General features: G+C 40.0%; 2 protein-coding genes and 1 long non-coding RNA gene across 5 annotated transcripts; 1 reads left to right on the plus strand and 2 right to left on the minus strand.

Annotated features, from left to right (window-relative positions):
- Positions 1 to 510: 510 nt before the first annotated feature.
- On the minus strand, positions 511 to 21,653 carry LOC115776647 (uncharacterized). Its single transcript, XR_004019489.1, has 4 exons — positions 21,572 to 21,653; positions 3,672 to 3,770; positions 3,032 to 3,108; positions 511 to 1,631 (listed from the first exon to the last, which is right to left on the minus strand). It is a non-coding gene; the product is annotated as an uncharacterized LOC115776647 (long non-coding RNA).
- LOC115776644 (uncharacterized) lies at positions 11,099 to 13,297 on the plus strand. Of its 2 annotated transcripts, none has more exons than XM_030724368.1 (6): positions 11,099 to 11,554; positions 11,835 to 12,115; positions 12,212 to 12,402; positions 12,485 to 12,578; positions 12,744 to 12,940; positions 13,052 to 13,297. In XM_030724368.1, the coding sequence occupies exons 1-6, from the start codon at positions 11,459 to 11,461 to the stop codon at positions 13,231 to 13,233; spliced, it is 1,041 nt and encodes a 346-aa protein (XP_030580228.1). In that variant the 5' UTR covers positions 11,099 to 11,458; the 3' UTR covers positions 13,234 to 13,297. The 2 variants fall into 2 exon arrangements, with proteins under 2 accessions (XP_030580228.1, XP_030580229.1); XM_030724369.1 differs by having other exon boundaries at positions 11,933 to 12,115.
- Positions 13,656 to 15,582, minus strand: LOC115776646 (uncharacterized). 2 transcript variants are annotated; one of them, XM_030724371.1, is made up of 5 exons: positions 15,444 to 15,582; positions 15,157 to 15,225; positions 14,852 to 14,999; positions 14,556 to 14,760; positions 13,656 to 14,114 (listed from the first exon to the last, which is right to left on the minus strand). In XM_030724371.1, the coding sequence occupies exons 1-5, from the start codon at positions 15,458 to 15,460 to the stop codon at positions 13,813 to 13,815; spliced, it is 741 nt and encodes a 246-aa protein (XP_030580231.1). In that variant the 5' UTR covers positions 15,461 to 15,582; the 3' UTR covers positions 13,656 to 13,812. The 2 variants fall into 2 exon arrangements, with proteins under 2 accessions (XP_030580231.1, XP_030580230.1); XM_030724370.1 differs by having other exon boundaries at positions 15,157 to 15,350.
- Positions 21,654 to 24,361: the final 2,708 nt, after the last annotated feature.

Below are 24,361 nucleotides of genomic sequence, written 5' to 3' on the forward strand. Positions count from 1 at the left end.
CACACAAGTTTTTTAGTCAGTTATAGGGCTTGCTTTTAATATTCGAACCTTAAGAGGCCCATCTTTACACACATGATTTTTTAGCCAGTTATGGGGCTTGCTTTTAACATTTAACTCGTTAGGTCTGCCTTTATAAACATTTTCGTTTTTCTTTAAATTTGTTAGTGTTATTAATCCTTTCATCTAGCTAAATAAACTAGGTATACATTGAAATGTACATTCTACAGTACATCTGTCTTTATTCAGATTCTGGTCCATTTTCCCTGGTCTTAATATTCTTCCATTTGTTCAGTTATACTGGTACATTTTAATATATTTAAGTTCTTCATTTTTGCTAACTATTAAGTATACAGGAGAAGAAAGAGAAAGAGATTTTTATTTATCACATACATATAGATGCAGTGAGATTCATTCTCTGCATTTAACCCATCACACACATGGAATATGTAGTACACACAGCACAGCATGGAGCAGGGGGCAGCCAAAGGGCGCCCGGGGAGCAACCTGGGGGGGAGGGCTTGCTCAGGGACCCACAGTGATGCCAGCCCGAGGATTTGAACCAGGGTCCTCTCAGTGATGAACCCTCTTCTTCTCCCCTAGGCCACCACTCCCTCCCAAAGGAACTGGTGTGGGGCAGACTTGAACCGAGACCCCATGCAACACAATTACTAGTAATCATTAACTTCTTGAGTCAAAATTTAAAATGGACACATTACAAATGTAGCCAATGAATAAAGGAACTTTATTTAACATTTTAACAATGAATGTTCATTTGAACATTTGCCCATCTTTCTTTCTCAGAACATGCATCAATGATCTGAAATATACTTTGAACTTTGTCCACATCTATCATTTATAAACAGTAAAAGTGGAGCATAAAAAATGCACAATTACAAACAAATAGTAAACAAATGGTGAAACTGTCATGTCCTGGGCCGTTTGCCCAGCGTTTTGTGTTTAGTTTCATATTTCCTGAGTTGCCAGGGGGTCCCGCTCAGTCCGAGCCGCCTGTGTCTTCCGAGTGTCCCACTCAGTCCGAGCTGCCAGGGGGTCCCGCCCGGTCCGGACCTTCCGAGTGTCCTGTGTCCTCAACCACCCTGGGCTCAGGGGAGTCCAGGCACGTTGTGGCTCCAGTGAGTCGCCGCCGCTGGAAGCGTGGTCGGCCTCCAGTGTCTTCTCCTCCTCCTCGTCGCCGCCGCCGCTGGGAGCGCGGTCGGCCTCCAGTCCCGTCTCCTCCTCATCGCCGCTGGGAGCGCGGTCGGCCTCCTGAACTGTGTATTTTTTGTTTTTGACTTCCCATGGACTCCCCTGAACTGTGGACTGTGTTTTCTCCTGCCGTTTGCTGTTTTTGTTTTGTTTTAGCTCCTGATCTGTTCATTGTTTTTGACCTTTGTGTTGGACATTGGGGCTCTCCGGCCTTGTGCCATCGCTTTTTGTTTCATCCTGTTTTTGTTTCTCATCCCCGTGGTTTGTTCTTGTTTCTGGACTGTTTTTCAGCCTTGTGCCGTTGTTTTTGTTTGGTCTGTTCCTTTTGGGTTGCTGTTTCTTTGCCCTCGTGCTGGCCCCTGTGTTTCCTTGTGTTTTGGGTTTTTGTTCCCTGCCTTTGTTGCTCACTGCCTGATTTTTGTTTCCTAATTTGTAAAAGAAAGAAAATATTAGGCCTTCATTCACAAAACCCCAGTCTATTTTCAGTGATTCCTTCACACACCTAAAATAAATAAATGGGTGGGTGGCTTAGTGGCGAAGCTGGCGACCATATACATATGCCGCGTTGCGGTGCGGGCGGCACGGATTTGCGTCCCGGCCCCATCGCCAATTTGCCCGTGTGTCTTCCCCTGTATCTTTCCCCCATTTCCCGTGTCTCTCCACTGTCACAAAAAGCCGCTGTGGCCAAAAATGCAAAAAAAAAAAAGAAAAAATATATGCAAAAAAAAAAGCAAAAAAAAAAATAAATAAAAAGTTATAGTAAATATGAAAACTACATATTCACATAAAATAAAACAAAAACCACAATCCTCCCAATAATCCTCTGATACACAACTTACACCCCCCTCCCAAACAAATAGCCCCACACCCACAGACAAAACTTACACAAAGCCCACCACAAAGCATAAAGCTTTTTGTAGAACTTTAGACACTTACTGGTCAAAAAAAGCTCTGAGCCATTGTCCTCCTCATCCTAAACGTAATAAAGACCGCCGTGAAAGCCTTGTCAAGACCTATAACAACCTTCCCTGCCCCCAACACTGTTCTTGTAAATTTTCATATGCAAAGCACACACACAATATAAGTGCCATAACAGCGCGCGGTGATTACTTCTTTGTAATAGTGCATGTCAAGCTTATAATACGAGGACGAGCTGAGAATAAAACGTAACATGTACCATGAATCGCCGTCAGAGTACAGCTGTTCGTTCGCGGGATTTTGCATCAATAAAACCGGTCGAATCAGCGACGAAATCCTCTAATAAATAATAATCTAGTCTTGTGAGTCATTTAGTCACTTCACTGAATAAATATAGTCTGTTTTTGATGCATTCTGACAATCCGTTGGCGAGAAAAAGTATTGTAAACACTGTTTACGCACGACGGCAAACACACTCTTATTTCCTGCTCAGTTTCACGCACGGAGGATGCACTGACTACGCTGGAATGTTACGCATTCATGTGAAAACACACCCCATAGCGCCATATACCCACGTATCAGGAATTTTATTGGCTATACATCTGTGGTTTCGGATTTTGGGTCAGAGTTGACCAATCAGAACGATTGGGGAAGATTTGGGGCATGTCCAGAAAAGTCACATGATGCTGTCTGGTTATTATTGGCTCTGGAAAACATGATTGGCAAAAATAAGGTGTCAATCCAATTCTGAGGGTCTGTCTGTCATATAAAATCATTGTAAGAGCAGACTGCAGTGTTAATGTGATGCTATGAAGGTTCAAAGTCGGAAAGCACTACAAACGGCCCGCAATCATTTAGAAGCAACCATGATAAAGTTAAATACTGAAAAGGATTACTCCATACTCACCTCATTTTTGGCAGACTTTTCGTTACTTTGGCCACTAGATGTGGGGTTGATGACCTCTGGCATCAGCCCATCTGAAACTGATAATCACTTGGTATTAAAACCACAAATAACTTACCAACATCATTCAAACAACATAAATGACAGACTCAAGACCTGTAAAGGGAAATCATGTGGAGTTAGTCCACCAAACCAAATGAGCACTTCTATCTACAAGTGCTCCAGTCAGTTCTGGATGTCTCTTCAGGTCCTATAACAGCATTTTTATAGATGTAGTGGAGCTACTACAACTATGATCTAAAAAACTAACAAAACCTTAGATCCATACGGGAGGGCCCCACAATGCATTTCAGAAATCCATTATGTGTGTGTGTAAGTGACAGGCTTGGTTGAACCCCACATGGAAGCACTTTTCCACAATCTATCTATAGGTGTGTATGCTACTGGTTTCTATTTGGGCTCCATGAGGAGAAACATTAAAAACGTGTAATCAGATAATTGGTTGAATGCTGTATAAAGTACCTTCTGACGAAATAACAGCTTGCCAACTAAAGGTAAACTACATGTACAAGCATGTAATGTAAACTAACTAGAACAGGTCTCCAAAGTTTAATTCTCACAACAAAGTCTAATTGAATGTTACCTGTAGGCTGGCATCCTGTTTGATGCTGTCATCAGGGTAAGAGTCACACAAGGTTCTGGCTGGCCCAACTACAGCAGCAGGACCCTGAGAGCCTATCACCTGGAATTAAAACCACAAATAACTTACCAACATCATACAGACAACATAAATAAAAGACTCAAGACCTGTAAAGGGAAATCATGTGAAATTAGTGCCCAAAACCAAAAGAGCACTTCTATGTACATGTGGTCCAGTCAGTTCTGGATGTCTCTTCAGGTCCTATAACAGCATCTTTATGGATGTAGTGGAGCATCCTTCAACATGACAGTTTAGCTGTTTAGCTGTTGAAGATGTGTGGAACTATAGCTGTAATATAACATGCTTCCATAATGTCAGGTACTACAACTATGATTGAAAAACTAACAAAACCTTAGATCCTAGAAACCACAAGGATGCACATTTCAGAAATCCATTATGTGTGTGTGTAAGTGACTGGCTTGGTTGGACCCCACATGGAAGCACATTTCCGCAATCCATCTACAGGTGTGTATGCCACTGGTTTGTGTGTTGTGTACTGGTATATAAATAAACTGAATTCCTACAAAACCCAAAACTTGACAAAATCTGGACAAAAACATGCACTTCATACGCCATGTCAACAACGCTGACACGATGCTGAGTCACGTGCACATGCAGGCAGATGAACACACACTCCTGTCAGCAGACAAAAGCACACAGAAAAACGACGGGGGGCGCTATGCGGCACGGAAGGGAGTAGACGCGTCCTCTAACTGCTCCGAGAGAATGTGATCAAATTTCTTTCTTTCTGTATATTCTTGTGCATGGTGACGGTCCTGGTACTTCTATAAACTGTTTTAAGAGCCACTGCTTCAGTGTAACGCTCCACAAATCTTTCAATATGACTTCTACTCGTCCTAAACAAGACACATTGAAGGGAGGCCGCAAAGCCCAGACCCCTCCTGACCCAGGTATGCCGATAGCATCAGCTAACACCGTCGATGCTGAAATGCTAAACACAATGATGACGTCCCTAAAGAATGATATCTTCGAAAAGATCGATGCTATGTCCGCTGGCTTGCACACGGAAATCCACTCGGTGAGACAGGAGTTTAAATCCTCAATTGAACCTCTGCAACGCATGTTAGATGCTCACGAACTTGCTGTGAAGGATCTGGAGCAGGCTAGCACCGATCACAGCGGCCGAGTCACCGAGCTTGAGACTGCTCTGAAGGGGCTAACTGCACAGCTGCAGCGTCTGGAAGACAAGTGTGAGGATTTGGAAAGCAGGTCACGGAGGAATAATATTCGGGTGACGGGCATCCCGGAGGGGCTCGAAGGGCCCCGTGCTACTGACTTTATGTCACAGCTGCTACAGGATTTGCTGGGCCTACAGGAGAAACCCCTCCTTGACCGTGCACACCGCACTCTACGGGAAAAACCTAATGATGGGGACCCTCCTCGTCCTTTCGTTATTAGAGTGCACTTCTTTCATGTACGTAACCAGATTTTGCAGCGCGCAGGAGAAGCATCTCCCCTGTACTACAAAGGCAAACGTGTATCGCTCTTCCCGGACTTCACCGCTTCTGTGGCCAAGAAACGGGCAGCATTCGGGGCAGTCAAGCGCGCTCTCCGCTCTCGCTCTGATGTTAAATTTGGCCTTTTCTACCCAGCGATCCTCAAGATTACCATGCCAGATGGGACGACTCATCGCTTTGAAGATCCTTTGCAGGCGGCGGATTTTGTCAACAAAAACTAGCAGGACACACACTAATCCTACAGTTCCTCCTTCCTTTGAAATGTCATTATGCACATACTTTCTTTTTTTTTTTTTCCTTCTTTCAAATATTGTGCATAGATATGGGGGTTTGTGTGTTTTCTTCTTTCTTAATATGGTTAAATGACAAACACCGTTAATTGAAATGTCACATCACTCTCAGGTAGCACAGGGTTTTTTTTCCCTCTTTTTTTTTCTTTTTGAAATTTATTTTATTTTTCTTCTACGGCTACCATGGAACGCTTTTGGTTGCTGTTGTGGTTTTTAGGGCTCGCATGCATCTCACTTGGGAAGATGCCAGTGCAGGGGTTGGGTTGGGGTTTAGTTGGATGGCAATATCCTGCTTGTGTAATTCATTTCATTGTATGTGTGTTTGTTTTTTGTGTTTTTTGTATTTTTAATAGGTACACTCATTGTCCAGCCTTGTCACATCTCTGCCTGTTAATTTCGCTGACACGTCCAAGTTTTGATACCCATGATGTATGGCCCAGCCTAGGCTAACTGAAAAGCGTGATGGTGGTGCTCTGAAGTTTATTAGCTGGAACTGCAAGGGTCTTAACTCCCCAGTGAAACGTACAAGGGTCTTACATCATCTTCACCATCTGGGAGCTCAGGTAATATTTCTGCAGGAGACACACTTGAAGCCATCTATTCTCCCCAGACTTAGGGGTAACTGGATTGGCCAAACCTATTACTCATCCTTCCATAAAAAGTGTAGGGGGGTTGCAATTCTGCTACATAAATCTGTACCATTTACATGCTCAGATGTTGTATCTGACCCATATGGTAGATATTTAATTCTTACTGGTAAAATGCATAACACTCCGGTGCTTCTTGTCAATATATATGCACCCAACCAGGACGATGCAGGGTTTTTTAGACACCTCTTCTCTATCCTCCCAGACCTGTCATCTCATCTTCTCCTTATGGGTGGAGATTTTAACTGTTGGCTGAATCCACATCTTGACCGCTCATCTACTAAGTCTGTAAGCCTCTCAAATTCGGCCAGTGCTGTTAGAACTTTTATGGAAGACTTTGCTGTTTCTGATCCCTGGCGATTCTTTAACCCCTCACATAAAACATATTCTTTTTTCTCTCCAGTGCACCATACGTTCACCCGAATAGATTACTTTCTAGTTGACAATAGGATACTTCCATCTGTACTCCCCGACTCATGTTTATACGACGCCGCAGTAATTTCTGATCATTCCCCGGTTTGTATGTGTATTCAGTTTAAAGCTAGTGTCCAATCAAGGCCCCCTTGGCGGTTTAATGTACGTCTGCTTTCGGATGAAAAATTTGTTGAGCTAATCTCTTCGCAAATTGATTTCTTTCTAACCATAAATAAAACCCCTGATATATCCTCTGCTGTGTTGTGGGACACCTTGAAGGCTTATATAAGAGGCCAGGTAATCTCTTATACATGTAATGAGAATAAAAAGAGAAAAGATAAACTGTTGAGCCTGTCTAGATGCATTTTGCAATTAGATAATCTTTATGCAGTCTCACCCAGTGCAGTCTTGTACAAAGAACGCATAACCTTACAGTCAGAGTATAACAATCTTACTGTAGATCAGTGACGTGCAGTCAGGGGAGGCAGGTGAGGCACGGCCTCACCTGTCATCGTGGAAATATAAAATTAAAAAATAAATTAAATGGTTATATTCATTCAGTGATTTGTATTTTAAAGTTCTTTTCCATTTAACTACACCATTTTTAGATTAGTTTTTTCAAAATCGCTGAATTTTCGCATTTGCCGGTCAAATACTAAGAGACGAACGGTGAGGCACCAGCCCGGCGAGCCGCACCACGGATTGCGCAATCCGTGGTGCGGCTCAGTATAGTCATTGCCAATGACTACTAACTGTGCTGGCATGCTATGCAGTGAGACCGGATTACTTTCCCTTTGCATGTGGCTATTAAAATGTTCTAACACTTTTACTATATGAACTAAATTTCCATATTTTAGCTGGTGTATATAATGCAGTTTTTTTTTTTTTTTTTTCATTAACAACTGTATGTGTGTGTAATGCATTCTTGTGTTGAGCGATCATGAAACTGCTGCGAAGAGACACTAGGTGAGGCACGCAGTTCTCGTGCCTCATGGTAGGGGGCGCTGGTGATCCCAGGGACTCTACGACTCCTCGGCGGCAAGCTACCATAAACAGTTAGCAAGGCCAGTTAGTTTTTCCTGTTGCTTGGCCTTATGTTCAACATGGAAGATTACATAACTCAACTGAAAGAATTTTCTAAACTGGACTTTCAATCGAAGCAGAAGATAATAATTAAAGGAAGACCAACACCAGAGCTAAAAGGTTTGCTTCAGACTATGTTAATGTTAAACAAAACAACTGTTGCCAATCAAATGGTGAATAAGCTATATGTTTGTAAATCTGATGTGATGACGTCAGTGCCTCACCAGTCACGACCCTCACCGCACATCACTGCTGTAGATCATGCTGTTGACATGCTTCTTAAATCTGGGAGCACATACTACGAACACGGTGACAAGGCTGGAAAATTACTGGCTCACAAACTGAAGCAGGTGTCCTCTTCCCATCAAATTTCTCAAATTCGCACATCATCAGGAATTACAATAGATCCAATAGAAATCAACAACGAATTTAAACAGTACTATGAATCCCTTTACACATCGGAAATACAATGTGGTAAGCAAGACTTTGAAAATTTCTTCTCATCTATTGAAACCCCTGTGGTGCACCCTCATAAGGTTGAGGATCTGGAGAAACCGATAACTGCCTTAGAGCTCGGTAATGCCATTACCTCCATGCAGACTGGTAAATGTCCAGGACCTGACGGGTTTCCGGTCGAATTCTTTAAAAAATTTCAACACAAACTGATCCCAGTATTGCTTGACATGTTCAATGAATCATTTATAGCACACAAATTACCCCATACATTAAATCAGGCTTCTATTTCTTTAATTTAAAAAAAAGGAAAAGATCCATTGGACTGTGCCTCTTATCGGCCAATCAGCTTATTAAATGTTGACTTTAAAATACTTTCAAAAACACTTGCTAAACGCCTTGAAACTGTTTTACCGTCTATTATCTCTCCTGAGCAAACAGGCTTTATAAAGAACAGACATTCCTTTTTTAACCTGAGGCGTCTCTTCAACACAATTTACCATCTTCCATCTTCCAATGTGCCACTAGCCGTGTTGTCTTTAGACGCAGAAAAGGCATTTGACCGGGTGGAATGGCGATATCTATTTTTTACTTTAGAAAAATTTGGTTTTCAGAATAATTTCATTTCATGGGTGAAAATCTTATATTCCTCTCCCCTGGCATCTGTTAGAACAAATTATGATCAGTCATCATACTTCCCTCTTCACCGCTCTACTCGGCAGGGCTGTCCCTTGAGCCCTCTTCTGTTTGCGCTGGCTATTGAGCCTCTCTCAATTGCCCTCCGTAGCAACTCAAAAATTTCGGGTATTTTCTCTTGTGGTCTGGAGCAAAAAGTATCCTTGTATGCGGACGATCTTCTTCTTTATATTTCAAACTTCTCTGTTTCCATCCCAGCAACTCTCTCCACTCTGGACTCCTTTGGCGCTATTTCTGGTTATAAGCTAAACTTGGGCAAAAGTGAACTCTTCCCCTTGAATAAAGCTGCAAATGAGTATCCGTTAGAGACCTTGCCTTTTAAGATTGTCAAGCATAGTTTCCTCTATTTAGGTATTCTTGTAACCTCCAAATTTAGGGACCTTTATGCAGCAAACTTTGCCACCCTTTTGACTCGTACAAAGATGGACTTTGAACGCTGGTCTTTACTAAATTTATCTATCGCAGCCCGTATCAACACTGTTAAAATGATTATTCTCCCCAAATTTTTGTATCTCTTTCAATGTGTTCCTATTTTCTTACCACAAACTTTCTTCTTAAATCTGGATGGCTGCATATGTGACTTTATTTGGAGTAAAAAGCCTCCACGGATGCGTAAGCAGCTATTGCAAAGACCTAAATCCTTAGGTGGTATGGCTCTTCCTAACCTTAGATACTACTATTGGGCAGCTAATCTTAAAATATTACAGTTTTGGCTTCACCCAAATTTAGGTGCTTCCATCCCAATATGGCTATCAATGGAGGCCAGTACTTGCCGACCAGTATCTCTGTCGGCTCTGGTTCACCCTTCTATTAAATCTGCCACTGACCTGTATACGAAGAATATAATTGTTAAGACATCTTTGAAAATTTGGAAACAATTCAGACTTTTTTTTGGGCTTCAGTCATATTCGTTGCAGGCCCCAATAACATCAAACCACATCTTTTCCCCATCTCTAGTAGATGGCACTTTCACCGTTTGGTCCAACTTAGGCATCAGATCATTTAATGATTTATATATGAATAATGTCTTTGCTTCCTTTGAGCAATTATCCCAAAAATTTCTCCTCCCAAAGCAACATTTTTTTAGATACTTGCAGATTCGTAGCTTCGTCAATAACAGATTTCCTTGTTTTCCTGCTGAGCCCCCAGTTTCTTCTTTAGATTTTTTTTTAGACCAGTCCCATCTTTGAAGGGTATGATCTCATACATTTATATTCAGATTTACTCTTTGGATCTGACTCCTGTGACTCCTCTCAGGAGGCTGTGGGAGGAAGACCTGAAGGAGCAGATAACTGACGATATGTGGAATAAAGCGCTTAGAAAAGTGCATGAATCTTCTATTTGTGCTAAGCATGCATTTGTTCAATGTAAAATAGTACACACCTAACGAAAGCCAGGTTGTCAAAAATGTTTCCAGATGTGGACTCTGCCTGTGACCGCTGTGGTCTGACGCCCGCAACCCATGCTCACATGATGTGGTCTTGTCCTAACCTGAGATCATACTGGGGAGAGATATTTGACTCGCTAACTAAGACTGCCGGAAAACAAATTATGCCTGCTGCTAGTATCGCAGTATTTGGGGTACCACCTCCTTACATACACCTGTCTCCTCAGGAAGAAGCTTTTGCAGCCTTTGTCTGCTTATTGGCCCGACACCTAATTCTAACAAAATGGAAATCTTCATCACCACCATCACATACCCACTGGGTCAGAGAAGTCCTTTACTTTGCTAAATTGGAGAAAATAAGATTTATGCTAATGGGCAGAGAGAATAAATTGAGTGCAATGTGGGATCGTTTCTATGATCATGTAGGGAGACTTGTTCTCCCTGATGTCCCGGATTGATGCATCTCACACTGTAATGTTGAAACGACAGGCAACCTGAAAAAGTATTTTATTTGTTTTTTGTTTTGTTGAGGGTATTTGCTTTGTTCCTGAGTTTCTTCTATTTGTTTTATGTTATGTTTTGGGTTTTCTTTCTGTTTGTTAGGCCAGGTTTGAATCTTTATGACACTTATTCTGTTATGTTTACATGTTGGCTATTTTCTTGTAAAAAACAATAAAAGTTGTTGGAAAAAAAAAAAAAAAGCACACAGAAAAACATACTGCAAAAACCAGCGAAGTAGGTACATATATCATTACTTTAATAATGCAGTAACTAGATAGTAACTCAATTACTTTATATGAGAATAACTTGTAAGTATAACTGGCTACTGTTAAAAATAACATGTCCAACACAGACCAGCACAGCAACAGTGCTGCATCCAAACGAAGCAGCAGGGGTGAAACGGCAGCTACGAGGGTCCGTGTATTTTGCGGCCAACGGATTTTCGTTTAGGAATCAGAAAACGAAAAACGGGAAACGCCTCGTTTCCCGATTTTAGTTTCAAAGTTTAAAAACGGAAAACGGAAAACGAACCGTTTCCCGATTTTCATTTCAAAATGGGAAAATAAAAAAATGGAAAACGAGCCGTTTCCCGATTTTTGTTTCCTGATTAAAAATTTAAAAATGGATTTTAAAAATCCGGCGTGGAAATCGGATTTCTGAGTTTTTATTTTTTTCCCCAATTCTCACCCGGAAGTTGTCCCCATACATTTGACAGTTTCATGACAGTAGAGGGCGTGCTGCAGTTTCCATCGTTGTCAAGTGTATTTTGGATGTCTGCGGGATGGCAACGGGCAGTTATGTCCTTTTTCGAGAAAGCAGACGTGTTACACTTAAGGAAGATGACATGTCTGTGGACAAGATATGCAGGATTTTTCAGGTGCCGTAACTGTTCAACTTATAACTGATAGATTTATATATAAGAATATTTATTTTGGCTTTACGGAGCCTTGGTTAGCTTAATGGCATGTGATCGAGTAAATGCTAATGTTAGCTAAAAGTAACTTTGTGGTATGTCTAAACACTTAAAGTACATTGAAATATGATTTAGAATTGAATGTTTCCAATATTATTTTGTGCAGATGTTTGTTCTAAATAACATAAAATCTGTGAATAATTAGCACTTTATAATTTTTTTTTTATTTTGCCAAATTAAACAGGTTAATTGCAGTAGTCTGTACATTACAGATGATGCAAACACTGCAATATTTCCAGAGCCAGCAGGACATTTTTCCATCCTAAATCTTTCACATCACAGTCATTATGAGGTCCATGGAGATCCAGTTCATAGTCCACTTCCTGCAAGCAGATCCCTACCCACTACTGGTATTCCATTTGCCTTCATGCACCGACCCTCACCTTCTGCTCTGACTGACACACCACGGCCTTCAGCTGGAACGCCACGAGCAAGCAACCTGTTCCCAGCAAGATCTTTCCAAAGGTTAGCTGTTAAATATTCAACTTGTCTTTACTAGTAAAATCTCTCTACAGCCATATTTTTTCATCTTATTTTTTTAATGATCTAATTCCTCCACAGGGCTATCCATATTGCCAAAATAGTAAATGACAAGCTCAGTACTTCCAAAACAGTCATCATTCGCTTTTTGGAAGCTGAAGCAAATGTGAAAGGAATAACACAGAAGGTGAAGGATGCCTTGGGCTGTGATGAGGTGATTACCCTGACAGACAGCCAAGGAAATGAAATAGTAGACTCGGAGGGCACAAGAAGTAAGCTAAGTGATCAAAAACTTGCTTTTTACATTTTACCATTAAAATTAATAAATATAGAAATACATTGTCTTCTCCTAAGGTTCCCATTACTGGAAACAGAACTCCAGAAAAATCTATGCAATCTTTGAGGATGACTTTGTGGAGTTCCAGAATGGAAGAACAGCTAAAGCAAGGTAATGTATGTAAAGTCAAACTCATTCTCTACACAAGGGCAAACAGTATAAGTCATTTTACCTGACAAATATTTTTTAAAAGAAAAACTGAAGGCCTCATAGGCAGATATAAGAAAAATATTCATGCATTTGGCGATTTCACTATTTTGTCGTTCTACATTTAAGTCGAAGGGCCGACGACAGTATGAGCATACAAGAGGTCATTGGCAAAATTGACCAACTAAAGCAAGCTGCTGAGAGCCTCCAAGATATCACCTCAGCAATAAACCAGCTGTCTGAGCTTGCAAAGCACACACGCAAAGCAGTGACTGATGCCCACCTGCATTCTGTAAAGGATGCCTTTGCCTGCCTCGTTTGCAAAGGTATGCATTACATATTCCAGCAAATTTAAATGTGTTTAATTTTCTTATTTTATATTTAAAGTAACTGGCACATATTTTTCTGCATCAATTTCTTTTTTTAAAACCTTGTAGCTCTAATGGAGGAACCCATGTTTTCCACGTGCTGCGAGTCTCTAGTTGGATGCCGAACATGTGTGGAGCAGTGGCTGTTAACTGCAGATCACTGTCTGAAATGCAGAGCTGAAGAATTTGATCGTAGGGTACACCAAGTTAAGGGTCTCCATGCTGTTCTCTCTCTCCTCAAAGAGATATAGATGTGTAATTCATCTAACATTGAATATAAATGGGCATTTGTCACTACAAAGCTAAAGAGGGTGCAGAGTTTGTATTTCGAGCCAACATCACACCAGCTTAATTGACCAGGTTTTCCTACAGAGGAACCTTTTATAAAATCAGCTTGGGTAGTGTTGGCATATATACTAACCTGCAGCCTCTGCAGCTTATCAGTAACACGTTTCCTCATCCTGTTTGATGGGTGGTTTTCTCTGTAATCACATTGTCTTTTTTACTTGGTTGTCCTTAGGTTTCAAGCCCAGTTTGATGTTTATAACATGGTTTGGGAGTGGAACAGTAGTCGGTAACTGCGGTTTTCATTATGTAATTATTAAATGTTACATTGTTTAAATGATATACAAGCTTGGGTGTTACACAAAATTAGAATTTTAAAAAAGAATTAGAGAATTGCAAGTTCTCCTTTATTGCCAACAATCAGAAACAAGATTGTAAATACAAATTATTTGAACTGTTATAAATTGAAACAGCTTGTAGTTTTCTCTGTAATAAATTTTTTTTGGAGAAGTTTACTCGTTTCTTCATTGAATACCACTAATGGATCACACACAACATCTGGTGATGTCAATAAGAAACCTAACAGCATCTTTAAAGGGTCCATAGTTATGATGAACCACGTTTTGGTAAAGTGAAAACAAGTCAAAATGAGAACCAAACTCTGTTTCAGTCCACTGTTTGGCTTCTTCAGAGGAGAAAGGCTCCAGTCCAAAAATGGAATCTCTCTTCAAGGCTGATCCCACCTCCTGCTGATACAGGTCAGCTGCAGCGGCACCATTAGGCAGAAGTTCCTCAGCAATTTTTGCAGGACACCCCCCTTTAGCCAGTTCATTTGGTATTCCTTTTCCTGCATGACACACAAGTGTGTTTTAAGGGTTTACAAATGAATGAGTTAAAATTTACTTGGTATAGTAAAGTGAACATAACTGCAACAGATTCACAGCATTTAGAAATATGAGCTTATCTTATTACTTTAGTGTTGCTTCAAAGGGGTGATTATGTGTTCATTGAACAGATCTAGATATAAATACAACAATAAAAGGAAATCTACACAAAATAGCAAAATACCCAAATAACTCAGGACAAATCGATGAGGTATTTTAGAAATTGAAGCTGCCCCATCTATTGAAAATTTCAGTCAGTAGTGAATATACAGATATGCAAATAAGCTACACATTTGTAAATGCAGTTCATATCAAAATTTACTACAGAGTGGTAAACTAAATTTAAATTGCTTTGTGAACAAAATATTCTTGTAACAGAGCCAGTAAAAAGGAATGAATCATACCTGGGATCCTGTGTGCATTCCATGCCTCTACAACATTAGTGATACCAATCCTGGCCATCTGGCATGTCAAGTTTGACACACAGTACTTGGATGTGCTGTCCTCCATGTCCAGTTCCTCCATGTCCACCAGTTGTACCAAAGCAGTCTTCAGAGGATAGTTGACTCGGGCATTTACCTCTGACCACATTTTCTCAATCACATGGTTCTGTGCATATTTTAAAACAGCATGACTCGACTTATTCTCATCTGAAATGAGTTTACAAAAAAAAGAAAATATTTTACCACCACATTGTTACCCTTGTAGAAGGTGTCTGAATGTAGGGCTGCCTCTGACAATTGTATCTGTATTGTGCCAGCCTTTCCTGGATGAACAGTGCCAGGTAAAACTCCTTCCCACAGTCAACTCTGACCTGATCCCACAGTCCACAAGAAAGCAGAGCAGGTCTGAAGATAAAACACACAAACATAAACCCTTTAAACCTAACAAGCATCCCAGCCACTCCTAAAGTAACGATAAAAAAAGTATTTAGTTAAAACTGGACGGAGCAATAATAGACTGAGGAATAAATGAATACTAGTAGCAGTAGTCAGGTTATTTTACCTGTACACATCCTCGTAAATGATGATGTTTTTTTTTACCGGCATGGTGGAATGACTGACAATCTTCTTGCTGAAACCATCAATAGCCATGACATGGGTCACTCCAAACATAACAAGTTTTTCATTTTGATCTAAGTGAAGCTTATGACCCATGTATTCTGCATTGTAGGGTATGGGGTTGAGATTTCTGGCACCCTAAAATCAAACAAACTATAAATACTCAATATATTTGCAAGATTTAGATTCTCAACACCAGTGCTCTACTGGAAAACTGGTATTTAACATTACCTGCTGTCTTGCTGCATGATAGGGTTGATGAATGCTTCTCAACACTTTGCCCACTCTGCCTTCAGAAGCTTTAATGCCTTTTGCAGAAAGATATCCAGTCATCATTTTTCGACCAAAAGATGATCCAGTCTAGAAGTGGGGGGGGGGGACGACTGACTGGCCTTACTGTTCAGACTGAGAAGGAGAGACCTAGGAGGGGCTTTCCAGGGTGAGAGGTGGTAAGGTGTGTCCAGGGCTGGGGTGGCGGAATGTGGGCACGCTGTGCGGGCTGGCAAGTAGATGGCTGAAGGGTGCTGGCTCCAAGGTGAGGCAGAGATCATCCGGGGCTCGGATGACTGGTGTGTGTTGGCTGGTCACAAGGACCAAAGGCCAATGGAGAGGGAAATTGTTAATGGCCGACAGATGAGCATTGCACACATGAAAAAGTAAGCAAACATGATGTCACTGAGGCGGTCGAACCATCATCCCAGCTACTCCTATATACCCCATGCCCAAATTTGCAAACCAGCCACAGGTGTGTCAACCTGAAACAAACAGGAAACACAACCACACACACACAGCCCACCCTGGACCATGACAGAATGCATCAGTTGTAATGGAGTGCTGGCATATTGGACTCTAATTATTTCTTTAACCTCTTGTCTGGCTTTTTCTCATTTTACCTGACACGTCAGTGATGATGTCCCACACTGAGGGTCAGACTGTGACTAAGCAGAAATTTGAGAGACTTGTATGACATTTCTAACAACATTCACTGAATCAAAAGCATCATCTGTAGGGGTTGCTAGGAAACTCTGACCTCTGTGTCCTTCTTCCAATGCATTTGTGTCTGTAGCCCTGGTATTACACTAATCAGCCTCTGATAGTGCCTTTGCACAAAAATCACTGAGAGAGCGGTGTCTGATGGATGGGATCACTAGAGGGCTAACACTGCTGCAGAGCAGACAATCTCTTTATCCAGCCCATAATGAACAAAAATTCCACTTCCCAAAATGTGTGAATGATAGTTGAATAATAATAGCTGGCAGATGAGACATACAATGGTGAACAGTTTTGCATCTCCACAAAAAAAGGGATTAAAGGTTTGTGAATTCATTTTATTTTGCACCTATAATAAATTCATTTTAATAGGAAAACATTTGTTATGCTTGAATTTGTCTGAGTAGTGGAAATGAATTAAATAAAATAATACAGTATTAAGGGGTCAATATCAGTATAAAGTACCTTTGGTGTCCTCATCAGAATCAATAAATTATTGTTAACATGTTTCAAAATAATGAAAATTTTAGGTATTATTATAAATGTGGATACACTGACACACACATCAGTACAAGAACAAGTTTATTAAAGTGAATTTCACTAATTTTATACCATTTTCTTTGGTTGGATGTATCTGTTTTTCCTATGTCCCACACACTTTCAAGCAGTGTAATAAGGTATTAAATAGCACAAAATGAAAATACTTTTTAAATGTTCTTATTACTCTTACTGAATTAAAAACAAACCATTTTGATTTTTTTGTCTCCATTTTTATTATTTTATTTAAAATTTTGTGCATGTCCCTAAAACTACTGTCCACCCTGTCATCATGGAGTAATTTCCCCTTTAAGAGACCAACTAATGAAATCTGTAACATCAACACCCTGAATCTGTCTTTCTTCAATGGAGGTTGAAACAACTGTGGCAGCTACAGTGAGCAGCTAAACTTATATGTCCTAATTTTTATGTAATTATGTTGGTAGTTAGGTGTGGTCAACCTTAACATGTCCACCCTGTCAGAGGAAAAGTTGATTAATAGAAGAGTTTTCAGAAAGTTTAAATATATTTTGAAATAATATTAATCTATATTCAGTAAAAAAAAAAATGAGCTCTTACACAGTAAATTTTACTCAAACTGAAGAATTATTTTACTCTAAAACAGTCTAAATAGAGTAAATGAGATTGGAGGGCCACTCCTGTTTAGTGCCATGCAATAGAAAGTGAAACTCTCTAAAATAAAAATATAATAATCTAATATAATCTAAAATATACAGAAAATAAAATGTATTAAAACTACAGAAAATTTCATTTCATTTCATTCAATCAATATATAAATAATTTCTATAACCAAAGAGAAAAATCATGAATGAAAAGGAGCAGAAAGAAGTATAAACTTATATCTGCCCCTCATTCACACAAACACACAGACACCAAAAAAATAAATAAATAAATAAATAAAAATAAGTTTTAGCTATTCAGCTTGGAAGACTGTTAGTGGCTTACTTCAAATATACAGTTACAAGAGAGAATGTATAAAAATTTATATATTGTAAAAATAAAATAAGTATATACATATAATAATGAAGATGGTGAGTATTGCAATTGGTGAATTACTACTGGATATTACACAATATAGGAGTGATGAGGAGTGATATTGTTCAGTATGAATAATATAATATTGCACAGAGATGTGGGTGTTGCACAGTTACAGTGTGAGAGTTCAGGGTGGTGATTGCTCTGGCAAAGAAACTGTTCCTGAGTGTTTGTTCTGGTTTTGATGCTCCTGTAGCTCCTGCCAGAGGGCAGCAGGTCAAACAGGTCAAAGCCAGGGTGTGAGCTGTCCTTGATGATGTTCCTGGATCTGCTGATGCAGCGGGAGGTGTAGATGTCCATCAGGGAGGGGAGAGGGCAGCCAATGATTCTTTGTGCTGTATTGACTACCCTATGAAGCCTCCCCCTGTCTGCCTCAGTGCAGCTGCCGTACCATACTGTGATACATGGTAAATGGACTAGCTCTTATATAGCGCTTTTCTACTCAGTATGAGCACTCAAAGCGCTATTACAACATATTTACATTCACCCATGCACTCCCATTCATACAAGCACTTCCATATGTACTAAGCTAAGTGCTTTTTTTTTTTAAATTAACTATCATTCACACACATTCATACTCCGACGGGACGGTCGGAGAGCAACTTGGGGTTAAGTATCTTGCCCAAGGATACATTGGCATGTAGCCTGGAGTAGCCAGGAATCGAACCGCTGACCTTCTGATCAGTAGGTGACCTGCTCTACCTACTGAGCTACAGCCACCCCGTTTTTTTTATTTTAAAACTTGGTTTTATTTGCTGAGTATGTCGTAGTGTACATGTTAAACATTCAATTTCGATGCATATTATTAGTTTCATCCTTCTGATATGAAAAAAGTAAAAACTGAAAATGAGCAAAAGTTATAATGCAGATGAATAAAACACAAACAGTGGTGAAAGCCTCAATGTAACTGTCATTGATTTCTAACAGCAGGTAAACACAGGTGTTACCTGAGGACCTGCATCAGTTTACTGATGTGTCACACTGAGGTCACTGAGCTCAGATAAGGAGAGGACGCTGAATCAGTGAAATCAACTTTTTTTGCCTTTTCATTTTCTTATTGCAGTGCACTGCAGATACTTCTGTGCATTAATACGCAAGTATGAAAGGTCTGAAGTATTTTAGATGCACACAAGTTGTTTAAAATACATTTACAGAAACTGCAGGTTTTTACATACATTGATACGCTGTGAACACGTCACCACAAACAGAGTTTAAAAATAATACAGTAGGTCAGCAGGCTCTCAGTGGATGAGCGGTAGAAGGTCAGCAGCAGGTTTGAGTCCAAGTTGTTCTTCCTGAGGACCCTCAGGAAGTGAAGTCGCTGCTGAGCCTTCTTGATAACAGCTGTGATGTTATCTGACCAAGAGAGATCTGTTTGTTACTTTAAAAACATGGATTTTGTGAAGACCTGGCATCTCACAATGGAGTTTAAGAGAAACAACTAACCCTGGTCAAAAGTGTAAGACCCATCAAACACTGAACACTTAAGGATCACATCTTACCTGAAATGGTCATCATCACCCTGTTGGGGTCAAATATCTGCTATCTGCATGCTATTTGGTTTTTGGTATTTCTTTGCTTGTGTTTTAATTATAATTTTGAAGCTTTTCAATTGTTAGTTTTTTTAAAAGTGATGTCATGTACCGCTGTGTGGCAGGCAGGATGAGGACCCCAGAGGCAAAGAAAAAAAACAAAAGGGCCACATAGTCCACACACACAAAAAAGAAGGAAACAAAATGCAGCAGCACCAGGCTGGACAAACAGCCCAAACGCAACTCGGAGAACGAGGCAAAACAGACTGCTGCAGCTGATGGAAAGTATGGCCTTTGAGGAGCTGCTACAGCTAACTGAGGCGGATGGGGAGCTGCAACAGCTAGCTGGGGCTCTGGCTCTGCTGCAGGCGACATGGGGGGGGGACAGACTTCACAGGTCACTACATGCTTGGAGAAAAAAAATGGGAAGCTTGTTATGTTTGCAAAGCCCAACATAGTGACTTAAAAAAAAAGTTTAAGCACAGAAGCTGACAGTTTATCCATAGAGGCACTAAATAGGGAAGAATACTGTTAAAAATAACTTTACATTTCCAGTGGAATGTTTGGAGAAGTAAGACTGTTAATACTTATCATGTTAATAATGTGACAAGTGAAATATATTATTTGGATAAATTATGTGTATAGTCCTTCCATGCATTTTTATCCACGTATCCAGTTCAATGTGGGAGACTCTCACCCTCACCCCTCTGGCAGCTGGAGCCTATCCCAGCTGCCAGAGGGGTGAGAGGTGGGTTACAGCCTGGACAGGTCGCCAGTCTCTCGCAGGGCTAACAGTGTATTAGCCATTTAATTGAATCTGTAAATTGTAGCATACGACTGATGTCTGGCTTCCCATTAGCTTGTAGTCAGCTTTTTAGCTATATTAATGTAGCCATTGCATATTTCACAAAAAGCATTCATCATAAAAATAATTATAACAATGAAAAACTTACCTCTGCAATACCTTCAGCGACTTCAACTTCAAGCTGGCTGTCTGAACAGAATTGTGTGAGCAGCCCCTGCTCAGCACACCATCTCCGCACATTCCTCTCAGAAAAACCCCGTCTTGTTCCGAAGTGGGTGCATAACATTGATGCGATTTCGCTACAACACTTGCCATTTATTCTGCTTACTGCAATAAAATCTTCATATTCGTGCAACGACATGTCTTCTTAGATGTATATGTGAATCATGGCTCCTAATCAAATCAAACGTACCGCCAATGTCTGCGTGTGCCGCGAGAGTTCGATCATTTCCGGGTCAAGATACAAAAATGAAGAAAAATGAGAAATCCGATTTCCACGCCGGATTTTTAAAATCCATTTTTAAATTTTTAATCAGGAAACAAAAATCGGGAAACGGCTCGTTTTCCATTTTTTTATTTTCCCATTTTGAAACGAAAATCAGGAAACGGTTCGTTTTCCGTTTTCCGTTTTTAAACTTTGAAACTAAAATCGGGAAACGAGGCGTTTCCCGTTTTTAGTTTTCTGATTCCTAAACGAAAATCCGTTGGCCGCAAAATACACGGACCTACGAGCTTCACCATAACTCCGTATACCTAAGATGTGCTCACTCCGCCGCTCAGATCATCACCGGAACATCTTTATTTTATCACATCACAGCAGTTCTACTGCAGCTTCGTACAAATTCAGAATTCTTCTGTTTGCAAACAAAGTCATCCACAACCTCACCGCCTTACTTATCCGATCTGATTCAAGTTGCCACCTCCTCAGATCCTCCTAATCTATGCACCTCAGTGCTAGCTGTTCTCACCTCAGCACCATGGTTCCAACACACATGAGTCAAATGGCTGAATTATCTCCTCAGTATGCAGGCGAGTTCACACTGACACACCGAGAGACACACCGACATCATAACACTGAGCGTTAACAAGTGTTTGGCGAGTTTTGAAGAAGTTTCAACGAGCAACTACGGCTAGAGTCAGTTTCTGGAATCAGCAGTTATGAAACATAAGCACATCGAAATCACTCCGAATACAACACGTTAGCAATTATACATTCTGTCGTTTCCTTTTACACCATCGTGTTTAAAACCACTACAAGCTAAGATGAATGACAAGTTAAAAAGCTGGACTGTCTTAGGGGAAAACATTACGCCACCTGAGTGACAATATACCGAATGCGAAGCCTAAATCATTGCGTATAAACCCCTCGGAGTCTGGATAAAAAGCATTTCCACATCAGTTTCTTGTATTTAGTATTGATATGTTGTTAATTTACTCACCACGTATGTCATGTTTTGTTCTGTGTAGCCCGTCCTCTTCATTTGCATCTCCTCCTCTCGTGAAGCGGCTTCAGCGTGGCACCGTCACATGTCATGAAGTGCCGTAAAAAAGTTGTAAATGTAAACAGTGCCGTAAAGCTGGCGTTTTTAGCCGCATGAAGCTAATATACATGCAATACTTGCAGATTAAACTATTAAATACGGTATTGCTGCGCGGCTGCATCGGTAGCGCTGTACAACTGCATGACCGCAGGGGAGTCTCTCCCTTAGATGGGTGTTCTGGAATGCAATTTTCGTTGTGTACTTGTTGTGTACTTGTGTAAAATGACAAAGTTCTAATCTAACTAAACTAATGGAAAATATTAAATGACTATTTAGTTATGCCTTTATTTTTCATATGTTGAGAACATGAAAAATTATTTTTTCAAAATATATCGGCTTACACTACTATTAGTTACTATTGTTACTAAAATAATAATTACCTGGTTTAAATCTTTAATTTGGTTGAAATACAGTCGTGTGCAAAGTACAATGACAACAACATTATCAAACTATTCAAGTAAAATGTAAATTAAATAAGTCTACCTAGTGCTATTATATTTTATAACAGGAAAAAAGTCACTTCCTGAAAGTTCAGGAAATAATGTATTTTCTTTGGTCTTATTGGTCAAAACTTAGACCTCGAGGGTCCTGATTGGTTAAAGGATACACACTTCCTGCAGCTGGAGCATTCACCACCTATCTGGCCCACACCCACTTCTAAAAACCATGGAGGTACGAGGAAGTGACTGACTGGCCTTACTGTTCAGACTGAGAAGGAGAGACCTAGGAGGGGCTTTCCAGGGTGAGAGGTGGTAAGGTGTGTCCAGGGCTGGGGTGGCGGAATGTGGGCACGCTGTGCGGGCTGGCAAGTAGATGGCTGAAGGGTGCTGGCTCCAAGGTGAGGCAGAGATCATCCGGGGCTCGGATGACTGGTGTGTGTTGGCTGGTCACAAGGACCAAAGGCCAATGGAGAGGGAAATTGTTAATGGCCGACAGATGAGCATTGCACACATGAAAAAGTAAGCAAACATGATGTCACTGAGGCGGTCGAACCATCATCCCAGCTACTCCTATATACCCCATGCCCAAATTTGCAAACCAGCCACAGGTGTGTCAACCTGAAACAAACAGGAAACACAACCACACACACACAGCCCACCCTGGACCATGACAGAATGCATCAGTTGTAATGGAGGGCTGGCATATTGGACTCTAATTATTTCTTTAACCTCTTGGCTGGCTTTTTCTCATTTTACCTGACACGTCAGTGATGATGTCCCACACTGAGGGTCAGACTGTGACTAAGCAGAAATTTGAGAGACTTGTATGACATTTCTAACAACATTCACTGAATCAAAAGCATCATCTGTAGGGGTTGCTAGGAAACTCTGACCTCTGTGTCCTTCTTCCAATGCATTTGTGTCTGTAGCCCTGGTATTACACTAATCAGCCTCTGATAGTGCCTTTGCACAAAAATCACTGAGAGAGCGGTGTCTGATGGATGGGATCACTAGAGGGCTAACACTGCTGCAGAGCAGACAATCTCTTTATCCAGCCCATAATGAACAAAAATTCCACTTCCCAAAATGTGTGAATGATAGTTGAATAATAATAGCTGGCAGATGAGACATACAATGGTGAACAGTTTTGCATCTCCACAAAAAAAGGGATTAAAGGTTTGTGAATTCATTTTATTTTGCACCTATAATAAATTCATTTTAATAGGAAAACATTTGTTATGCTTGAATTTGTCTGAGTAGTGGAAATGAATTAAATAAAATAATACAGTATTAAGGGGTCAATATCAGTATAAAGTACCTTTGGTGTCCTCATCAGAATCAATAAATTATTGTTAACATGTTTCAAAATAATGAAAATTTTAGGTATTATTATAAATGTGGATACACTGACACACACATCAGTACAAGAACAAGTTTATTAAAGTGAATTTCACTAATTTTATACCATTTTCTTTGGTTGGATGTATCTGTTTTTCCTATGTCCCACACACTTTCAAGCAGTGTAATAAGGTATTAAATAGCAGAAAATGAAAATACTTTTTAAATGTTCTTATTACTCTTACTGAATTAAAAACAAACCATTTTGATTTTTTTGTCTCCATTTTTATTATTTTATTTAAAATTTTGTGCATGTCCCTAAAACTACTGTCCACCCTGTCATCATGGAGTAATTTCCCCTTTAAGAGACCAACTAATGAAATCTGTAACATCAACACCCTGAATCTGTCTTTCTTCAATGGAGGTTGAAACAACTGTGGCAGCTACAGTGAGCAGCTAAACTTATATGTCCTAATTTTTATGTAATTATGTTGGTAGTTAGGTGTGGTCAACCTTAACATGTCCACCCTGTCAGAGGAAAAGTTGATTAATAGAAGAGTTTTCAGAAAGTTTAAATATATTTTGAAATAATATTAATCTATATTCAGTAAAAAAAAAAATGAGCTCTTACACAGTAAATTTTACTCAAACTGAAGAATTATTTTACTCTAAAACAGTCTAAATAGAGTAAATGAGATTGGAGGGCCACTCCTGTTTAGTGCCATGCAATAGAAAGTGAAACTCTCTAAAATAAAAATATAATAATCTAATATAATCTAAAATATACAGAAAATAAAATGTATTAAAACTACAGAAAATTTCATTTCATTTCATTTCATTCAATCAATATATAAATAATTTCTATAACCAAAGAGAAAAATCATGAATGAAAAGGAGCAGAAAGAAGTAT

The sequence above is a fragment of the Archocentrus centrarchus genome, unplaced genomic scaffold (assembly GCF_007364275.1).
Source record: "Archocentrus centrarchus isolate MPI-CPG fArcCen1 unplaced genomic scaffold, fArcCen1 scaffold_36_ctg1, whole genome shotgun sequence".
Taxonomy (NCBI): Eukaryota; Metazoa; Chordata; class Actinopteri; order Cichliformes; family Cichlidae; genus Archocentrus; species Archocentrus centrarchus.